This window comes from Chaetodon trifascialis, chromosome 15 (assembly GCF_039877785.1).
Source record: "Chaetodon trifascialis isolate fChaTrf1 chromosome 15, fChaTrf1.hap1, whole genome shotgun sequence".
In the NCBI taxonomy this organism is placed as follows: Eukaryota; Metazoa; Chordata; class Actinopteri; order Chaetodontiformes; family Chaetodontidae; genus Chaetodon; species Chaetodon trifascialis.
Window position 1 is genome coordinate 1,631,524 of NC_092070.1, and position 23,143 is coordinate 1,654,666.

The 23,143-nt window shown below is 40.9% G+C and overlaps 1 protein-coding gene across 1 annotated transcript; it reads right to left on the reverse strand.

Moving 5' to 3' along the window:
* Window positions 1–1,690: 1,690 nt before the first annotated feature.
* rras (RAS related) lies at window positions 1,691–21,668 on the reverse strand. Its single transcript, XM_070981122.1, has 6 exons — window positions 20,957–21,668; window positions 19,779–19,866; window positions 11,050–11,152; window positions 7,524–7,632; window positions 6,695–6,813; window positions 1,691–2,984 (listed from the first exon to the last, which is right to left on the reverse strand). Exons 1-6 carry the CDS (start codon window positions 21,041–21,043, stop codon window positions 2,897–2,899), a joined length of 594 nt encoding a protein of 197 aa, XP_070837223.1. The 5' UTR covers window positions 21,044–21,668; the 3' UTR covers window positions 1,691–2,896.
* Window positions 21,669–23,143: the final 1,475 nt, after the last annotated feature.

Genomic DNA, 23,143 nt, shown 5'->3' on the forward strand with positions numbered 1-23,143 from the left:
TGCATCCGTGATGGTATGGGGGTGCATTAGTGCACACAACATGTGTAGCTTGCACATTTGTTAAGCCACCATTAATACTGAATGACATGTACAGGTTTTGGAGTAACATATGCTGCCGAGTATATGATGTCTTTTTCAGGAAAGGCCTTGCAAACGTACTACAACAGCCTGGCTCCTTCGTAAAAGAGTCCAAGTGCTAAACTGGCCTGCCTGCAGTCCTGACTTGTTACCCATTGAAAATGCTTGGAAACATAAAATACAACAAAGATGACCAGCTGAAATCGTACATCAAAAAAGAAAGGGATAACATTCCACTTTCAAAATTACATTAACTGGTCTCCTCAGTTCCTGAATGCTTACAGAGTGTCGTTAAAACAAGAGGTGATGCAGAGTGGCAAACATGACTGTGTGCAAACTCTTTTGAAATGTATTGCTGGCAGGATTTAAATGAAGATTTAGAAACAACTGATATGTTGTACACAGTGTGTGTGTGTGTGTGTGTGTGTGTGTGTGTGTGTGTGTGTGTGTGTGTGTGTGTGTGTGTGTGTGTGTGTGTGTGTGTCAGTTTTGAGCACAGCAGGTCAGGAAGAGGAGATTGGAGCAATGAGGGGGTAGTGCGTGCGTGTGTGTGTGCACCTCTGTGAACTAAAGCCTGATGTTCAGACTTTATCGTGTGAGCACAGAAAGCCTGTTTAACATTACAACTATATTTTTTCTTGAAGGAGTTGCTTTGAGGCCTCTTATTATTATGCGTTAAATTTGTTAACCAAGATGTAAATTCTGTTCTGCCCATTTTCATAGATTTCTGTATTGGCAGTTACATTTACATGCATGTTTCTGCATTATACTGAACTTCAAACCTCTTATTAGGAACCATGAGAAAGTTGCAGTATGACAGTGACGCAAATCGTCCCCAAAACCATAGTAATTCACTGTCACTCCTGCTGGCCTGAGTGTGAGAGAAAAGGGAAAGATATGATGGCAAACTGCTGAGCAGCATGCATACAGTATATTTCATTACAAACTAATAGATTTTTGTGTATTTTTCACTTTGATATTTTGGTGAAAAAGCTTGACACTGAAAAGTCAAAAGTCAATAAATAAGCATGTTGAATGCTGGTAGATATGGCTGGCTGTCTCAAAGTCAAGAGTGTGGTGGTACAATGTACATTTTGAACTCAATTTTTTTTGCATATGGTGGTGAAGAAAAATTTATTTTGAAACCCATTATTAACCCATTATTGGGTAGTTGAATTCTCAGTTCTTCACTTATTTTGATTCACTGGAGCTATGATCTGTATGGCAATGTGAGGGTAAAAAATAGTGCCAGTGTGGTGCCATTGTTTGTATAGAGTATGTCAATGAGATATTGATAACATGGAATGAAACTTATTGTACCAACTGGAACCTGACAATGACACACTGGCTCCATCTTCCACTTCAAAACAACAATCCCACAATCTAGTGACAGCCCAAACAAGTAGGTATATGAATCTAACAATGCTCATATGACTAAACTAACAACTTCAGCTCCTCTGCCTTAAGACTGGTAGTAAAGTTTGTAATCCCACTCATGGACCAATATCTGACACAACAAAATCCAAGTTATGAGACTTGAAGATCACCTGAAGCCCTAGAAAATCAGTCAAAACTGTGTCACTTTGAAGAGTCATAGAGGACACAACAGACAGAAATGGCTAAATGTTTTAATGTATAAAAGTCATTTGTTTTTTTATTTTTGTACAAAACTGATAATGTGAATTGCAACTTGTAAGGCAGATATTAATATGAATTCTTTTTAAAAGGAAAAAAAAAGTGAAACCACACTGCCTGAAGAATTACAAATGGAAAATTTGGGGGGGGGAGTACTGTTAGATATATATTTTTTAATTTTTTCTAGTGAACCTTTTCTTGGTGTGCATCTTCTTTACATTATCTATCATTAACTTCATCATTATACATTTTCCCTCATTTTCAGACACTGATGATGTAGACGTAAAAAAAAAAAACATTAGTACCAGAATGCAGTCCACCTATAAACAAAACAATATGCATCCAGAGAGCGTTTGTCAGCCCAACATGTTGCCTACTGGTCAGATGTTGAAATAAGCAAACACAGAAACAAGTTCTGCTGTTATGTCAGGTGGAAGTACATTAATCAAATGTTTCATTAGACTTTCACAATGAGCTAGGCTATGCATGGCCAAGGACCAGTAGTTCCAATACTGAATTTGTCTGCATCTGGATAATGAACAAACTGATCAGGCCCTTGGAATTTATAAACATGTCAATAATCTATCTGATTATGGCAACACTGATTGAAAGATGGGTAGGTGATGGATGCACATTTTTCACACATACATTTTTGTACACCAAAGACATACTATTTTGAAATAAATTGTTCATGTGAGAACACAGTCAGCCAGTCAGTCAGCCAGTCAGGATACACAATCCTTTCTAACAGTCATTTGAACATTTCTATGAGATGTGATGATGTAATGATATTTTTATTTGCAGACACTAACATTGTACAGTAATGTCGGAATTACCCATCACTGGTACACAGGCCAGAGTAGTGACTTCCTGTTTTTCCACCAAACTAACACTACTAGTACTGACACCTCTCCATTTAGATCCTTTCATTAAAATAAAACATTACACTGATTTAAAAGTTGTTTTTCGGCAAAAGTGCAAATGAAACCATTTGGAAAGAAAATGACACACTTATCTCTCTCTCACACACACAAACACACACAAATACAGTACACACACACACACACACACACACACACACACACACACACACACACACACACACACATACAAACACATATACACACACACATTTTTAGACAAGCTGTAGAGGGACGAGGCTTTGGTGTCCATGGAAAAGTCCTTAGAGGAGGACACAGGGACAGCCACCTCTCTTTTGCTTCCCTGTGTGATGAGCTGGAGGAGGAGGACACTCCATCTCTTGGAACCTTCTGTGTATGAAGAAGAGTAGAAACAGGAGGAGAGGAATTAACCTAATATTATGCAGTGTTATTCCATTCACTGTTGATATCCCAAATGTTGATTAATGCAGGTTTAAAAAAGGTTTGAAAGATCTGAAAAGAAACCTGTTCAGAAAGATTCTTGATAGATAAAACTACACTGAACAAAAATATTAACGCAACTCTTTTGTTTTTGCTCCCATTTTTCAAGAGCTCAAGTCAATGATCTTAAACATTTTCTATATACACCAAAGATCCATTTTTCTCAAATATTGTTCACAACTCTGTCTAAATCTGTGTTAGTGAGCACCTCTTCTTTGCTAACCCATCCCACCTCACAGGTGTTGCATATCAAGATATGGTAAATGGACTGTATTTGTATAGCCCTTTTCTAGTCTGAAGACCACTCAAAGCGCATTTACAACTCAAGTCTGCATTCACCCATTCGCACACACATTCACCTGCTCATTATGAGCATTCTCCACTCACACACTGATGGCACAGCATCGGGGGTGGTTTTTGGGTTCAGTATCTTGCCTAAGGATACTTCGGCATGTGGACTGCCAAGGCAAGGAATCAAACCACTGACCTTCTGATAGGTGGATGACCGCTCTACCTCCTGAGCCACAGCCTCCCCACAATGCTAATTAGACAGCATGAATATTGCAGAGGTGTGCCTTAGGCTGGCCACAATAAAAGGCCACTCTGAAATGTGCAGTTTTTCTTTATTGGGGGGTCTGGGGGGGTCACAAAACCAGTCAGTATCTGGTGTGACCACCATTTGCCTCACGCAGTGCAACACATCTCCTTCACATAGAGTTGATCAGGTTATTGATTGTGGCCTGTGGAATGTTGGTCCACTCCTCTTCAATGGCTGTGTGAAGTTGCTGGATATTGGCAGGAACTGGAACACGCTGTCGTATACGCTGATCCAGAGCATCCCAAACATGCTCAATGGGTGACATGTCCAGTGAGTATGTTGGCCATGCAAGAACTGGGATGTTTTCAGCTTCCAGGAATTGTATACAGATCCTTACAACATGGGGCCATACATTATCATACTGCAACATGAGGTGATGGTCGTGGGTGAATGGCACAACAATGGGCCTCAGGATCTCGTCACAGTATCTGTGTGTATTCAAAATGCCATCAATAAAATGCACCTGTGTTCGTTGTCCATACCATACACCTGCCCATGCCATAACCCCACCGCCACCATGAGCCACTCGATCCACAACATTGACATCAGCAAACCGCTCACCCACACGACACCATAAACGCTGTCTGCCATCTGCCCTGAACAGTGAAAACCAGGATTCATCTGTGAAGAGAACACCTCTCCAACGTGCCAGATGCCATTGAATGTGAGCATTTGCTCACTCAAGTCAGTTACGACAACGAAGTGCGGTCAGGTTGAGACCCTGATGAGCATGCAGATGAGCTTCCCTGAGACGGTTTCTGACAGTTTGTGCAGAAATTCTTTGTTTACGCAAACCAATTGTTGCAGCAGCTGTCCGGGTGGCTGGTCTCAGACGATCTTGGAGGTGAACGTGCTGGATGTGGAGGTCCTGGGGTGGTGTGGTTACACATGGTCTGCGATTGTGAGGCCGGTTGGATGTACTGCCAAATTGTCTGAAACACCTTTGGAGATGGCTTATGGTAGAGAAATGAACATTCAATTCACAGGCAACAGCTTAGGTGGACATTCCTCCAGTCAGCATGCCAATTGCACGCTCTCTCAAAACTTGCGACATCTGTGGCATTGTGCTTTGTAATAAAACTGAACATTTTAGAGTGGCCTTTTATTGTGGCCAGCCTGAGGCACACCTGTGCAATAATCATGCTGTCTAATCAGCATCTTGATATGCCTCACCTGTGAGGTGGGATGGATTATCTCGGCAAAGGAGTGCTCACTAACACAGATTTAGACAGATTTGTGAACAATATTTGAGAGAAATGGATCTTTTGTGTATATAGAAAATGAGTTGAGTTGAGCTCTTGAAAAATGGAAGCAAAAACAAAAGTCTTGCATTTATATTTTTGTTTAGTGTACTTACAACCCTTTCCATTGCTTGAACATAACAACATGTAATGTGTATCCACTGACACAGCTTCTGGTATTGATTTGCACCCCGTTCTGGGGACAAGTTCCTGGAACTATATTTACGCACTGCTCAGAAAGTGATACTAGATTAAAGCTCTAGGTATCTTCAGGGGTTGGTAGCAGTGCTGCAGTAACAGTAACCATTGTTTTACTACTCCATAAGACTCTAAAAAAGGAGGACAGGAGAATGATTGTTAGACAAACCAACATGTCCACACTCTCATTAGTATTTGACCATGTTCAGATTGACAGTGGCTCTGTGCGAAAAAATTGTAGCCTTCTCACTTGGGGGTGTCGGCGCAGGGTTCTTGGTAAGGTGTTGCAATGGCACACATTCCTGCTGGGTTAATTAGGGCCACGAGGTGAAGCCTCGAGCCCTATTCTTATACTGCGTGTTTTTTCTTTTTCCTCTTCCGTGTCAAATTTCGATTCGCTACTTGTCCTACAGCTTCGAGAGCACCCAGGCGAATTATATATCAAAACGTGCGTCTTGATTGGGATCAGTGTGCTATTACTTTCCCATAAGGAATGAATGGGAGGAGGTCAAAAAACTGACAAATCATTGGACTTTTCCTACCGCCTAGAAACACCGAAATCACACCAATCGTTCAGGAAGTCCTGACAGCGATGACGGTCTGTGTTTTTTTCTGATAGGAGCTACGGTTGTGTCAGCATAAGCATAACACAGCATAACACAAACACACATATATAGCTTCAGCTGCAGCTATGTGGCTGATTCAAATGATCAGCTCGTCATCAAGCTCTGCGGTGGCTTGATAACGAGCCACTTATCTTACTGACTATTACTGGTGAGTTTGAGATGTTAGTGATGTAATGACAGATGTTGACCTGTTAGCATTAGCTACAATGCTAACAGCGGCTAATGGTAACATGAGGTCCTATGAACTTGTTGGTGCGCACAGGTTTGACTTGTGATATCAGGTTGCTGTGCTAATATGCTAATGATTAGCATGCTAATGCTAACATGCTAACCTACAGTAAAATGATTCTTAAATGCATTCTAACGGTGTTTGAGATCTTTTTCATGTGTTATTTGACATGCTAATGTTAGCTGAGCATTAATTGTTTGAAATCTCTGAAGAATCTCATCATAATGTACACTCTCCGGCAGTAGCCCTCGTGGCCTTTTCAAAAATTTGTATTTCTGCTGTTTGGTTGCAGCTGTGACAATTTTCTAGAGTAAAATACTGTCTGTGAGTATTACAAGCCCCTGTGTAGCAACACATAATCTGTAACTCCAACTGGATCATATTTCATTTTGTCACTAGTATCTTTAATAACATGCCCCCAGTTTGAACACATGGATGTTTTGATCTAATTCCCCACTTAGGAAAGAGAAGGACATTCAGAGGAAGATGGAGTTATATGTTAGAAACCAAAAGGGTGGACCAGAGGTTTTCTCAGGGTCTGGTAGAAAAACACACAGTCAAAACAGTGCAGGAAAGATTTCATAAGACAGTAAAAAATAAATAATGACAATGTATGCAGTGGAAAAAAATGGGGAACTATAAAGCAGGAACCGGGATTTAGACTAAACCTGTGGTGAACTAAAACAAAGTAAAATAATTAACTATACCTGATAATTTGCACCAGCTCCAAGAAGGCCTCATCCACGTTGTAGCGATTCTTGGCTGAAGCTTCCATGTAGTGGATCCTGTTCTCTCTGGCAAATGCCTGAGCATCCTCCCTGGAAATCTGAAGAGAAAGAAAACAATATCCAGGTTCAGCTTCCATTCATTGTGATCTCATCATTTTCATTCTGTACAGCTGTGGTCTCGTTAGACTCTCTATTCCCTCCTATAATAATAGGAAAAGAGATCCACCTGTATATTACTGTACTATGAGGAGATTAGCCCAGATAAGAGATAAAAGCTTTCATTACCGATGTAGGAGGATAAGGCGGCTGTAGCTCAGGAGGTAGAGCAGTTGTCCACTGATCGGGAGGTTGGTGGTTTGATCCCTGGCCTTGGCAGTCCAGTGATTAATGACTAATTGTAATTGTAATATTTGTCTGAGACTGGGTTTGCTTGGTAAGAGATTACTGTCTGCTTCCATGGTTGTTGCAGTTTAATTTAAAGGCAGAAATACTGGTGTAGGAAATACATTTTCATTGTGCAATTAAATAAGAAGATGAACTTGACATTTATGGTATCAAAAAGATGTTGCTGATAGAAGCCTCTGTGTTGTGCTCTCCCCTGCCTTTTCTATTTTTGTTTATTTGTTCAGAATAGGGAGTAAGTTTCACAAATCCTCTGTTATGGCCCAACCTTGGATAAAAATTGGTCAAAGTCCTTGACTTTCTCTCTGGAGCACATCTCTCTGCACTCCAATATATTCCAGGAACCAGGAACATTGGGAAAGCTAACTGACACCATGCATGTTAGATGCATGATGGTGTTACTCACCACTCTTTGCAGTTCCAAGTCAGCCTTGTTTCCAACCAGCACCATGGGGAAGTCATCTCGGTCCTTCACTCTCAGGATCTGGGTGTGAAATTTCTGGACCTCGTTGTAGCTGTTGAGAGGACAAATGGAAAGATTTAACATTCACAGTATCAACAGGCATAGATTCGTATGTATACTGATTTACAGGAAAGAAGATACTAGGTACAGTATAGTTGGGCGGTATCCAAATTGTGATACCGTCAATCCTTTCCCACATTTTCCCAGGGTATACGGTATTACCGTGACCAATTAAAAATCACGCTGCAGGGCAGTTTGACATGCGCGCAGTTCAGACGGTCAGTGCTCACACTAAGAAGCACCAGTCCTAACTTGTAGCATACCAGACTGACGGGGAGAAACTCAGTTAAAATCCTCTGCCAAGCATTGCCACCCAAACGACACATAATTCATACCCCAAGAAATTATATGCGCATGTAATGAAAACACAAAAATAGCGCACGTCAGCGGTACCGCATCTGCTGATTTCACCACTTCACGCAAACTACAATAGCTCAGTATCATATGAAAGCAGAGAGTCTGATGATCACTTTGCCTCCTCACTGTGCAACGAAAACTCTGCGAGCTAGCACCCAAAGAGTAGCAGAAAAAAACTTTGCTAAATCATACAGTATGTCTTACCTTTGCTGTTTTGTGGTCAAAAGTTATATTCCAGCTCGAAAAAACGCTGCTAATGTCTCCTCAAATGACTCTGTGTTAGTTTGAGCTCAATCACGAAGGTCCTAGTTGTTTACATAAAGAGGAGGGGGTTTCGAGAGTTTATGCGATAACCTATCTCTGGGGTTACTTCCTTCTTATATATATATATATATATATATATATATATATATATATATATATATATATATATATATATACACACACATACACACACAGCGGTATGAAAAAGTTTGGGCACCCCTGATCATTTTCAAGATTTTCCTTTATAAATCATTGGTTGTTCGAATCAGCAATTTCAGTTAAATAGATCATATAGCAGAAAAACACAGTGATATTTGAGAAGTGAAATGAAGTTTATAGGATTTACAGAAAGTGTGCAATTATTACTTAAACAAAAGTAGGCAGGTGCATAAATTTGGGCACCCTTGTTGTTTTATTGATTTGAATACCTTTAACACTAATTATTGGAACTCAAAATTTGTTTGGTAAGCTCATTGACCCTTGACCTACATACACAGATGAAGCCAATCATGAGAAAGGGTATGTAAGGTGGCCAGTTGCAAGTTGTTCTCCTCTTTGCATCTTCTCTGAAGAGTGGCAACATGGGAGCCTCAAAACAACTGTCAAATGACCTGAAAACAAAGATTGTGCAACATCATGGTTTAGGGGAAAGATACAAAAAGCTGGCTCAGAGATTTCAGCTGTCAGTTTCCACTGTGAGGAACATAGTGAGAAAGTGGAAGACCACAGGCACAGTTCAAGTCAAGGCCCGGAGTGGCAGGCCAAGAAAAGTCTCAGATAAGCAGAGGCGAAGGATGGTGAGAACAGTCAAACTCAACCAGCAGATCAGCTCCAAAGACCTACAACATGATCTTGCTGCAGATGGTGTCACTGTGCATCGTTCAACTATTCAGCACACTTTGCACAAGGAGATGCTGTATGGGAGAGTAATGCGGCAGAAGCCTTTTCTGCACACACGCCACAAACAGAGTCGTTTGAGGTATGCTAAAGCACATTTGGACAAGCCAGCCTCATTTTGGAATAAGGTGCTGTGGACTGATGAAACTAAAATTGAGTTATTTGGACATAACAAGGGGCGGTAAGCATGGCGGAAGAAGAACACAGCATTCCAAGACAAACACTTGCTACCCACAGTAAAATTTGGTGGTGGTTCCATCATGCTGTGGGGCTGTGTGGCCAGTGCAGGAACTGGCAACCTTGTTAAAGTTGAAGGTCGCATGGATTCCAGTCAGTATCAGCAGATTTCTGCGAACAATGTTCAAGAATCAGTGACAAAGTTGAAGTTGCGCCGGGGCTGGATACTTCAACAAGACAACGACCCTAAACATTGCTCAAAGTCCACTAAGGCATTCATGCAGAGGAACAAGTACAACGTTCTGGAATGGCCATCTCAGTCCCCAGACCTGAATATTATTGAAAATCTGTGGTGTGATTTAAAGCGGGCTGTCCATGCTCAGAAACCATCAAACCTGACTGAACTGGAGATGTTTTGTAAAGAAGAATGGTCAAAAATACCTTCAACAAGAATCCAGACCCTCATTGGAAGCTATAGGAAGCGTTTAGAGGCTGTTATGTCTGCAAAAGGAGGATCTACTAAATATTGATGTAATTTTTCTGTTGGGGTGCCCAAATTTATGCACTCGTCTACTTTTGTTTAAAGTAATTATTGCACACTTTCTGTAAATCCTATAAACTTCATTTCACTTCTCAAATATCACTGTGTTTGTCTGCTATATGATATATTTAACTGAAATTGCTGATTTGAACAACCAATGATTTATAAAGGAAAATCTTGAAAATGATCAGGAGTGCCCAAACTGTGTGTAGACTGTGTGTGTGTGTGTGTGTGTGTGTGTGTGTGTGTGTGTGTGTGTGTGTGTGTATGTATGTATATGTATGTATATATATATGTATGTGTGTGTGTGTGTGTGTGTGTGTGTGTGTGTGTGTGTGTGTGTATGTATATATGTATATATATAGTGCATGTGCCTCACAACAAGAAGGCTGCCGGTTTAATTGGGTCGGGCCTTTCTGTGTGAAGTTTGCATGTTCTTCCCGTGCATGTGTGGGTTCTCTCCAGGCACTCTGGCTTCCCCCCACAGACCAAAAACATGCTCATTAGATTAATTGGTGACTCTGAAATTGTCCTTAGGTGTGAGCGTGAATGGTTGTCTGTCTGTATATGTTGCCCTGTGATTGACTGCTGACCGGTTCAGGGTGTACCCCGACATTGACATTTGTCAATCAAGCTATACAGCACATATCCATAAGTGATTATAAACAATCAATTCACTTTTCATGTAAGGCACATTGATCACATTTCTTTTTAATTTGTCAGGTTTATGTAATTTAGCTTAAATCAAGCCATACAAATGAATATTTGGGCTTTTTTCTGCAAAACCACCACAGAGCTTTGAAGAGCCTTTATCTAATATCTGATAGACCCTGTTAATATACCCTGTATCTACTAATGTACATGTATTGTAGCTCTGCTACAAACCAAATGAAAACAGAGGCAAGAACAGTAAAACTTCAAACGCAGTATATAAAAGGGGTTTACAGAATCCCTGTGCCTAACTAAATAACAGCTGGACAGTGAGTCACGTCGGTCTCACCATGGCAACAGCTCACTGCACTTCCTCTTAAACAGGAAGACAGACAGCCACCTTGAGCGACAGCATCACACTATTACACCGACAAACCTCTGTCCACTCCTGAAGCACTTATCAAACTACAAACACTTATCTGGAGCTGAAAGATGCATACACGCACACACACTTTCAATTACCTGCCCCGGTCATTGAGTGCAAACACCAGTAAGAAGCCTTCTCCTGAGCGCATGTACTGCTCCCTCATCGCTCCAAACTCCTCCTGACCTGCTGTGTCCAAAACTGACAAACAAACAAACACACACACACACACACACACACACACACACACACACACACACACACACACACACACACACACACACACACTCTGCTGACAATGTAGTCCTGATATGGACTATTTCTTAATCTACATTTTAGTCCTAAAATGGTTGCCAGAAATTACTTGCTCATTTTGTATAACACAAAAAGTATATAAAAACTTGGGTGTATATGAAAATAAGAAATAATGGAAGAAACCTAAGTATACAGATATAAAATACTGATAACAAAACAGCCAATGATGTGTAAATTCAAGTCACAACTTGAGAAACAAGTAAAAATCTTTTATTTTTGTCTAGCCCTCTGATGCATGAATTATGAAAGCCTTGGTCAAGATTTTTTTCTTAAGTGTTTTTATTCTTCTCAGGACATGAAAAAAAATGTTCAACTTTTTTTTTTTTCCAAAAATATGATTTTTTCATAAAGTTACAGACATGTCCACTGCAGTGGACTACATGCGCCTAAGCACTCAATATAAAACATTGTGAACTTACTGTAAAAATCAATTAACTTGTGTTCTATTGTAAATATACAAACACTTGTTTCTTTTATGCTTTGAAAAACATTTCAACAATTTTTTGGAAATTTCAACACTGTATAGGCACAATGTTTAGGCCTGAATAAGAAAACCAATGACACTCATAGCTGTGAATCTTGCATCTGATTGTGTCAAACCATCTCCAACAGGAGAAACATTTTTGTGAGTCTCCACAGTTCTATAAGGATGCAGGACAGTATTACCAAACCCTTATATTAGCATGTTGGAAGAAAACACGCACTGACATTTTACTTTCTGCATCTTCGAACACTTCTATGTTCATCACACCTAGGTTTTATGAAAGTTCGCAAAGCATCCAGGGCACAGTGGCACACAGCATTGCATGCAGATGTATTTGGTCTTCCGTGTGCATGCAGCATCATGGCATCTGTTGCATTTTTCACCTCAGTGAGTTGGGGCCAGTGATATCCTGTGCCAAACCTGACCTCACGGGTTACTTTGGTGACTGCTCTCTGCTTCACGGGTTGTGGGGTCCCACTGGGTCTTCCTCTTTTGCTTTGCTGGAGGGTGCCACTATTTATCAGTGCACGGGCCACAGAAGCTTTGAAGAGGAGGAGTCTCATTTTTTCCAAACCAGACATCAGGTAGAGGCGCCAGGCATTTACAATGGTCACATCCAAAAAATGAAAAAACACTCGGATGTACCACCTCTTGTTTCAACGTCTGTGGGGGTACATTGCCAGACATTGGTCAACAAGATCAACCCCACCCATGTGTTGATTGTAAAGGGCCACAGAGAAGGGTTTTTGGACCATCATCATCTTTTTTTCCTTCTTGACCCATCTGTTGGCAACATCTTCAGGGGACTGGCCAGCACAGGACGAGACCATGTGAATGACTGAACTGTCGAGCCAACGTGTGACAGTGATGTTTGCATCATTGCTGACAACAGAGCAAGCTCCTCTGCCCATTTCTTTCAGTTGTTTTTCAGTCTTGAGTTTCTGATCTGCTCCCTTCAGCCTGTTTGCTCTGCATGTACCTGTGCCGTAGATGCCTTGGTCTTTCAAGGCCTTGATGAGTGGAATGCTGCAGAAGAAGTTATCAAAAAACACCTTGTGATTTTTGTGTTTTATGTCATCGCAAAGACGCATCACCACATCCCCAGCCATTCCCAATGCACTGATGTGACCACTACTTGCAGAGCCTTGGTACACTTCAAATCTATTCATATAGCCTGAGGTTCCTGCCCTCACCCACACTTTCACTCCCCAGGGTTTGGGCTTTTTTGGTATGTATTGTTTGATGGACAGTAGGCCTTTGAAAGGAATGATCTGCTCATCAACTGACTGAAATTCCTCAGGATCTGCTGCTGCCTTGAATGTCTCCTGAAGTGCACTTAGCAATGGTCTTATTTTGAAGAGCCTATCCGTGTTCGCTGGCTGGTAAGTCAAGTTATCTACAAAGTGCAGGTATCTCAGGATTTGCTCATATCTGTTTACAGACATGGCATTTGCAATTATTCCAAGACGAAGGCCATCCTCACTAGACCAGTACATTCGTGCCCTAGGATACCGAATGTACCCCATGATCAGGTTGATCCCTAAAAGAGTGTGGTCAGGTGCCATGTGCCCATCTTCCACAGCTCCCTGATCATGCTGACCTTCCTCTGCATCCTCCCCCTCATCATCCTCACTTTCTGCATCATGACTGTCTGTACCTCCATCATCCTCAGCTCCTATGTCTTTGTTCTTCTCTGGCAGCCACTCATCATCACTGTTTTCACTACACTCATCATCACTGTCCTCATCATCACTGGAGCTGGACGGAATGTCCTGAACTATTCTGTAGGCTGCCTTATTCTTTGCTGCGCTTGAAGTCTACAAAATATGATAAAATAATTATTATAGTAACACAAACTACAGCTAATCTGCACAAAATGTATATTTTAAATGAGTAGCTTATGAATATAACAATTATACACTTACTTATAACCAAAACAGTCACAAGAAACAGCGAAGCAATTATACGACTTGTGTTAAAAAGTATACCCGGTGATGCATGATGTCCACTTCATTGGACACATGGTTAATCGTAATTTTCTACATATTGGACATAAAAATTTGATATTCCAAACAGATGATATCCTTCCTTAGATGTTACTGTATATCATCATATTTTTTTTACCAGTGGGGCTCTTCCAGCATAGAAGGATTTACAGGATATGCCAGCAGTGGTCGGCAGGCGTGGCTGTTTGTCGGCCATCTTGGATTCAGAGGAAATTTACTTGCAGTTACACCGACTGACCACTGAATTGACCTCAATGGAGTATGACAGCAGAGAGCACTCTAGAGGCTGATATGCTGTTCCACCAAAGAAGCCAATGCATTAAAGAGAAAATAACTTTTTAGTAGCTGTCCACTGCAGTGACCGCTATGCACCAGAGGGCTAGATTAATGACTCTTTGAGAATTTTGGAAATACCTTTAAAACAGCAAGTGTTATTTGAGAACCTTCTAGGTTTTAACTTTCAGAAAAATGAATGCTTAGCTGTGTGACTCATATATAATGCTACACGACAGGCACAAACATGAGTGAGTGTCATGATATGCTGGTCCCACCCTTTACACCACCAACTACACACACTGCAACATCTGCATACCCATCACTTGAAGACATACAGTATAACAAGTGCTCCCAATATGAGAGTAAAATCAAATCTATGTGGTTTAGAGATAAGGAAGATAAGGAAAAGGAAGTTTTTCCTCGCCACTGTCGCCAAGTGCTTGCTCATGGGGGAATTGTTGGTTTCCTTGTAGATAAAAGAGCTTGGTCTGTACCAGCTCTATATGGAAAGTGTCCTGAGACAACTTCTGTTGTGATTTGGCGCTATACAAATAAAATTGAATTGAATTGAATTGAAATAATGACCTCGTATTACTTCTTTACATCCCAGAAATAGAGTTGGGCGGTATCCAAATTTTGCTACCGTCAAACTTTCCCCACATTTTCCCGGGGTATACGGTATTACCATGACTAATTAAAAATCAAGCTGCAGGGTATGGCAAGCCGTTCCTGTCAGAAATACGCCACATCCAGTCGCGTTTCAACTGCATTACGGCGTAAAAAACGCCGTTTTTTTTTCAGACTTTACGCCGTTTTTTACGCCGTAATGCGCAAAAAGAACGCCGCTTTTTACGCCGTAATGAAGTCCTCCGAGAACGACCGTAAAAGACGCCGTTTTGTGCATCACAACGCGCGTAAAATACGCGCGTTTGTGCACATCACAACGCGCGTAAAAAACGGCGTTTTCCCAGTATGATAATAATCTCCACCCTTCTTTTCTCTCGGCCACTCAACTTGAAGTGTCTGCGCCCAATCGCCGATCAAGACAAGCAGACCAAATCAGTTGAGCACAGATCTCCGTTGTGGCAAAGTTTGTCTGAACTTACCTTGTAGTTTCTCATAGGTAAATATTTTGGATGATAGGCAGGAATATATCCCATATATTAACTTCATCATTATTTTAAATTCCTCTTCCATGCATCGTTTATTTATTTCTTTTTGTGGTTAATGCTTCTATGTCATTGTTGATTCTGACTGCTGTAGCCACTGAGGAATGAAGCGAGGAAGTGGTGCAGTGGTTAGAGCTCCTTGTAGCAAACCCCAGCCAGACAATGGTGAAGCGTACTGATGTTTCACAAAGCATTTATTTATGTTCAGCCGTCAGCCTTGTTTTGAACACAAATGTACTTTTCTGTCCTTCACTCCTTTCTTCACGAAACACCGTAAGAGCTTGTTCCCATTCCAGCTAGGCGCTTATCATTTTCATACATCTCCTTTGCATTGGACAGCAACACCGTGTGATCCGTTTTTCCTCTTCCCGTATGATTTTTCGTACTTTATGGATACGTGTCCCTCATGTCAAGTGACGCTTCTTAGCTGTACACTTCCTGTGCCGCCGGAAAGGCACCAAAATAAGAGCTCGTAACATTAAAATACACCTTCAAAAACAAAACAAAACATGGAGGGAACGGTTATTTTAACACTAACAAAACAAAGGCTTACAAAAACTGATGAACTGATCAACAGACCTTTTATAGGAGTCATTTACACTCCTGCTCTGTAATCAGTGTTCTATTAGCTTGCAGGTTCGAATCCAGCGAGTGGCATTGTTTACTTGGACCTTTTGTTGTTTATTTATTTATTTTACAACTCTGTCATGCGCCACCTTGCGATATTGTGATGTATTTATTTGGATATAAACCCACTGACTTTGCAGCCCTGTGTTAGTAAACAAGATGGCAGAAACCTGTGTGGACTTCCAATTTTTCCTCTCATTTCTGTCGATGTTTTGACGTTATTTAAACTCCCCTTCCATGCATTGCTAGGATATATAGACATATATTTTGGGTATGCACACACACACACACACACACACACACACACACACATATATATATATATATATATATATATACTTTTTGGTTTGTTTGTTTGTTTTTTGGTTTTGCTCTGGTAAGAATTCTGGTAGAATCAGGAAGGGAGGAAACACAGCTAAGATCATCATAATATATATCTCAGACATATATCCCAGTCAGTGCACTCAAAACAGTCCTATCTGATGACACAACAGTGGTGGGCCTCATCAGGGACGACAGCGACCTGGCCAACAGAGAAGAGGTGGCGCAGCTGGTGGGCTGGTGCAAAGTCAACAACCTGATCCTGAATGTGGATAAAACCAATCATCATTGTTGTCTGCAGGAAGAACCAGCCCAGTCACGCTCCACTTCTCCTCAACAACATGGCTGTGGAGGTGGTCAGCAGCACCAAGTTCCTGGGGGTGCACATCACAGACAACCTCACCTGGTCTGTGAACACTACTGGTGAAAAGAGCACCGCAACGCCTGCACTTTCTGTCCAGGATGAGGAGAGCCCACCTGCCCCAGCCCAACCTCACGTCTACAGAAGCACCATAGAGAGCATCTTGACCAGCGGCATCTCTGTGTGGTGTGGAGGCTGCAGTGCTGCTGACTGGAAGAATGTGAGGAGAGTGGTGAGGACAGCAGAGAAAATCATTGGGACTTCTCTTCCCTCCATTCACACATCCCTGCTGCTATTCTTTAACTTAACCTATATTCTACTGTTTATTGTATCTGTTTATTTCACATTCTGTTTATTTATATATACTTTATGTTTTGTGCAGATGTGTAATGGAAGTATTATGTTCAACCCAAGTCCAATAATTCCATATCTTAATTCCAGATAGGTGAAGCATTGTAATGATCTTAGCTGTGTTTCCTCCCCTCCTGATTCTACCAGAAGGCTTACCAAAGCAAAAAAAAAAAAAAAAGTATATGTACCCAAAATATATGTCTATATATCCTAGAAATGCATGGAAGGGGAGTTTAAATAACGTCAAAACATCGACAGATATGAGAGGAAAAATTGGAAGTCCACACAGGTTTCTGCCATCTTGTTTACTAACACAGGGCTGCAAAGTCAGTGGGTTTATATCCAAACAAATACATCACAATATAGCAAGGTGGTGCATGACAGAGTTGTAAAATAAATAAATAAACAGCAAAAGGTCCAAGTAAACAATGCCACTCGCTGGATTCAAACCTGCAAGCTAATAGAGCACTGATTACAGAGCAGGAGTGTAAATGACTCCTATAAAAGGTCTGTTGATCAGTTCATCAGTTTTTGTAAGCCTTTGTTTTGTTAGTGTTAAAATAACCGTTCCGTCCATGTTTTTTTTTTTTTTCTTTTTTTTTTTTCTTGAAGGTGTATTTTAATGTTACGAGCTCTTATTTTGGTGCCTTTCCGGCGGCACAGGAAGTGTACAGCTAAGAAGCGTCACTTGACATGAGGGACACGTATCCATAAAGTACGAAAAATCATACGGGAAGAGGAGAAACGGATTACACGGTGTTGCTGTCCAATGCAAAGGAGATGTATGAAAATGATAAGCGCCTAGCTGGAATGGGAACAAGCTCTTACGGTGTTTCGTGAAGAAAGGAGTGAAGGACAGAAAAGTACATTTGTGTTCAAAACAAGGCTGACGGCTGAACATAAATAAATGCTTTGTGAAACATCAGTACGCTTCACCATTGTCTGGCTGGGGTTTGCTACAAGGAGCTCTAACCACTGCACCACTTCCTCGCTTCATTCCTCAGTGGCTACAGCAGTCAGAATCAACAATGACATAGAAGCATTAACCACAAAAAGAAATAAATAAACGATGCATGGAAGAGGAATTTAAAATAATGATGAAGTTAATTTATGGGATATATTCCTGCCTATCATCCAAAATATTTACCTATGAGAAACTACAAGGTAAGTTCAGACAAACTTTGCCACAATGGAGATCTGTGCTCAACTGATTTGGTCTGCTTGTCTTGATCAGCAATTGGGCGCAGACACTTCAAGTTGAGTGGCCGAGAGAAAAGAAGGGTGGAGATTATTGTCATACTGGGAAAACGCCGGTTTTTACGCGCATTGTGATATGCACAAACGCGCGTATTTTACGCGTGTTGTGATGCACAAAACGGCGTCTTTTACGGTCGTTCTCGGAGGACTTCATTACGGCGTAAAAAGCGGCGTTCTTTTTGCGCATTACGGCGTAAAAAAAGGCGTTAAGTCTGAAAAAACGGCGTTTTTTACGCCGTAATGCAGTTGAAACGCGACTGAATGTGGTGTATTTCTTGCCATACATATTTCTGACAGGAACAGCTTGCCATACACCACTTCAAGCAAACCTCAAAAGCCCGGTATCACATGAAAACAGAGCGTCTGATGATCACGAAGATGTCTGTATCCTCACTGTGCGACGAAAACTCGGCGAGCCAGCAGCCAAAAAGAGTAACAAAAAAAAACTTCGCTAAATCATAAAGTATGTTTTACCTTTGCTATTTTGTGGTCAAAAGTTATATTCCAGCCTGAAAAAAACGCTGCTAATGTCTCCTCCTATGACTCTGTGTTAGTTTGAGATCAATAGCAAAGGTCCTGCTTGTTTACATAAAGAGGAAACGGTTTCTAGAGTGGAGGGAGCGCTCTTCATGCAATAACTTATCTCTGGGCTTACTTCCTTCTGGATCGTCATTGGTGTTTCTATGGTGAATGTGGGCGGGTCGCTGAGCTGTTGACCAGCGTAACCACGCAGTTAGTTTCGCCGCTCCGTCTCACGAAGAAGCAGAGCGCTCACAGAGGACTCTGCTGAACAGCCCAAAGTGTTATTTTACTGTTTTATTTGCTTTTCGTCCTTTTATGAGAGCTAAGAACAATAGCAAGCAGAAAAAGGCTGAGAAACTGTTTTCAACAGAGGAGTTTCTCCGTGTACGAAATAACGGTACTCTGCTCAGATGCGCCTAAATGAACATCTGTACGACTGCTCGGGTTCATTCTTAACACGTACTTTTGCACAGTCACCTTATCCTCGAGTAAAAATTCAACCAGATACATTGAACAGAGTGGACTTCATTTTTCTTATGACAATGCTACAATTATGTTAGACCCCTATAGACCTATATGCGCAGCATTTTTTTAAATGACGGTAATGAAACTGATACGTTGCTATTTTTAGATACCTCGGGATACCTTATTACCGGATTACCGCCCAAACCTACCCAGAACCTTATCTTTCACCAAAATTGTCTACTTTGTTTTCCAGTATTGTTTCAGAAGGGCAAGGTACAGAGAAGAATAACCCAGAATACAGCATTCTAACATTGGAGTCAAATCTACAGTGTTGTAAACAAATAGAAATCACACATTCAGTATGAAGGGCAGCCAGCCAAAGTCAGAGAGTCTGCAGATTCAGTATTTATACATCTGATAATTCATATATTATTGTGTGGTGGAGCAGCAGTGTGACCCAACACACTACAGCCTGGTTTGATGCAGCAACACTGGCCAAGTACAAGTCCTAACAAGGGAATGAAACATCCAGAGAGCAAAAACACTGCTTGTGTCATATCACATCACAGAACAACACGCCTTCTACTTTCAAACAAAGCCTTTCACACACCCTACGATCACTCTGTCAAACAGCGTGAGATATGAATTTATGTCCAGTGTGAAACAGCCTTACTGTCCAGCCGAGTCTCCTTTCCATCCACAGTACAGATCTTGGTGTAGGAGTCTTCAATGGTGGGGTCGTAGTCTGACACAAAGTAGGACTGTGAGACACACCAAATGTTAGTAGCAAACTGCACTGGCAGCACTCAGGGCACACTTTCTGCTGTCTACAGTGACTTGTCTCACAACTCTCCCAAGAAATATCTGGCCCCATACTATTGGAGAGTGGCCATTTGTTACTAATGGTTAAGTACGACCCAGGTAGGGAAAGATGGATGTGGTATATATCCTTGCATCTGCCAGAAACAGTGACTAACAGTTTCTAAAGCAATAACTGCCAGGAGAGCAGAAAAACCACCTCCAAAAATGTGGCCAGCAGCTACATAAAGTATATGAGATTTGTAATTAATTACCAAAACATAAAAAAAAAATAAAAAAAAGATTACACCATTAGTACTTGGTGGTAATATGTAATGTTAAACATCATCACTTCCATTTTTTAAAATTATTTTTTGTTGCTCCCACCCCTGAGGCCAGCTTCCTTAAATGATAAATTGATAAATGGTAAATTTGTGTTGTGAATGGTGAAAGATGAAGTGACTGTGAAAATGATAAAGCACGGCTCTGTTTTCATCATATCACAGCTGTTCTAATCAAGCTGACTTTCAATTAGTGATACCACTTGATCATTTATCACCCCATCTTTCATTTCACATCCAATTTTACCATTCCATTTTTCAACCCACATGCATTTTTATCACCTCCATTTTTATCAATAATTTTTGTTACTTCCAGCGCTAACAGACATGGTACCAATGCTGCAGACAAGGTGGGAAAAATCTAACACAGTAATGTGTGCAAAATTGTGCAGAGAATTAAGGTGGGCCTACGCATGATTGCTGCAACCTTTGTAAAGGACTTCTAAGGGTTTTTTTGTTTTTTGTTTTTTACTTATCATTCAGCTATAAGACTTAATAACTATGGCTCATGAGAGAGGGAGAAACCTGTGATTCTTATTGATGAATAATTACTTGACAATTTATGACTTACAAGGCAGAGAGATTTTTCATAATTTGGTTATTATTATGATCATAATACATTAAACATACAACAGAGTAGCCTACGTACAACAGCCTAAACTTTAAGTGTCAATAGTACATAGGGGGACAGTGAAAGATAGAGAGACAGTACCTGGATGAACTGGATGGTCAAAGCGCTCTTCCCCACCCCTCCTCCTCCCACCACTACCAGTTTGAATCTTTCCTCTTCTCCACTCATACTGGTTTTGAACTGGTTGTGTCTGGATCAAAAACTTTCAGGTCCTGAATCACAGACCCACAGTTCAGCAGCAGTTAAAGCCAAGTCGATTCAACAGAAAATCCAAAGCAAAGTCCTGGAGTCGATCCGCCTGTTAATGTGAATGTCAGCAAAAGACACCAGCATGGAGGATTTTCAGCGCAGCCTCAAACTCAAACTTCTTACATGAAGCTCATTTTCCTCACCGACTTTTTCATCACGCAACTACGGCGTTCAGCATCACACCTGAAATCTAATGTCCCACCGGAGTTGCACTGTCCATCCGTCACAATAACTAAATAGATAAATAACAAAACAAAAGCACAGAATAACCTGAGGCGGCCTGACTCACTTCTCTTTTCTTTCTGCTCTTTTCTACGCGGCCTCCAGGCAGCTTCTGAGGGCGGAACTGCTTCCTCTTTCCTCTCTCCTCAAGAAATTAAAGCTGCTTAAACCACCAATATTCACACAGCAGGCGGTGTGTCGGTGGCACGCACGAACACGATATGATAAAGAATAGATAGAGAAGAACACACGCTTCAGCTTTCTTCTCAATATAACGGAAAACCGAGCACAACAAATTCCACTTACATGTGTCAATTTCCTTATTTGGTCATTTAGAAGATCCGTGACATCATTCCAACCTACTGGCTCGCGCAGGGTGTAAAAGAAACATGAAGCTCCGAAGTATTACTTAGTAATCAGGCAACGGTTGTCCATTATAATATTTATTTACGTTTAAACAGGGGTCTCGTTGGTTGGCAAACCTTTCATTATCTCCAGAATTTCAGCCGGAACAAGAATAATTATGTAACTTCACAGCGCTTGTTAATATACGTTAACTTATTTTATACTAAACCGTCGAAATGTTCAACGTTTCATGTCATCTCAAACCATCACGCCATTGTATTTAAATCCAAACATGGAATGCTTTGAAATTCTGCCACCTACAGCGACACATACTTCACTTTTCTACATGGACACTAGCCAGAAAGTTCAGCAGTCATGAACCTGAGGCTCTGAGCTGTGTTGAAGGCAGTCTGTTCAGTATACCAGTGGCGTTGCTAGGGTCTCCTTAGACTCCAAGCAAGAAATCCCTGGGGCCCCCACCCCACCCGAGCACACCACAAAAATTTGTTTTTTGCACACATAAATGCACAATTTCTGGGACAGTTGAGATGAATACTGGAAAAAATAGATTAGTGGTTTGCGGTGTGGTCACTGGATTACATTAAGTGTAAAATTAATTTTGGATCATGCACAGCGTACTTACAACATCTGCTAAAATAATATTTTTAAAGCTACATTTTTAAACAAGAACCCCTTGTCACAGGGCCATGAGGTGAGGTAGAAAAGGAGGATTCACAATATTATTAGTGCTGTCAAAAATATTGCGTTATTAAGGCGTTAACGCAAATCAATTTTAACAGCGTCATTTTTTTTTATCGTGTGATTAACGTAGTGAACTTGTAGTTTTTTTATAAGCTGTGGCCACTGCTAGTAATGTTACAAAAACTGCAGGATCCAATTGTAAACCGGAAACAAAACAATAGGCATGTTTTGATCTTGCCTGCTTGCTAGCTGTGAAAGTGTAGGCGGATGTCAAGCGCGAATGGCTGAAATGGATGCGAACGAGATTCTGAATAGAAAGTTTAGTTTCAAAAAGTTGCCAGATGGGTCAACTGACAAGACCAAAGTTTGGACAGAGGCATATGGATACCGCAACTAAGAACAAGCTTACAGCAGTCATAGCCAAGTAATGTTCATTCTTTCTGGAGAGAAATAAGAGGCTGCGTTGATAAGCCTCTGGTGAATAAACAGAGGAGCATTATAGTCCTACTGCTTGTATGTTCAAAGGAAACTTAAGAAAGGAAAGTTTACGCCATGGTTTAACTGCACTATAGCCTGAGTCCCAGTTTACAATGATGAGAACTTTGTAACTTTATCTTGTATCACCCTGTTTTGATCCCTTAGAAAGGGTTGTTGAAGGGGCTTTTTTGTAACCAAGCATTTATTTTTTGTCATCTGTTTATTGACAGTGTTAAAATGTGTGATTGATTGATTGATTTGATTCATTCAAAT

Coding starts and splice junctions, on each gene's coding strand:
- rras (XM_070981122.1), bottom strand. CDS start 21,043: ATGAGTGGAGAAGAGGAAAGATTCAAACTGGTAGTGGTGGGAGGAGGA. Junction 11,153..19,778: donor AAAGGAGACTCGGCTGGACA/GTAAGGCTGTTT, acceptor TTTGTTTGTCAG/TTTTGGACACAGCAGGTCAG. Junction 6,814..7,523: donor ACTTGGAACTGCAAAGAGTG/GTGAGTAACACC, acceptor CTTTCTCTTCAG/ATTTCCAGGGAGGATGCTCA.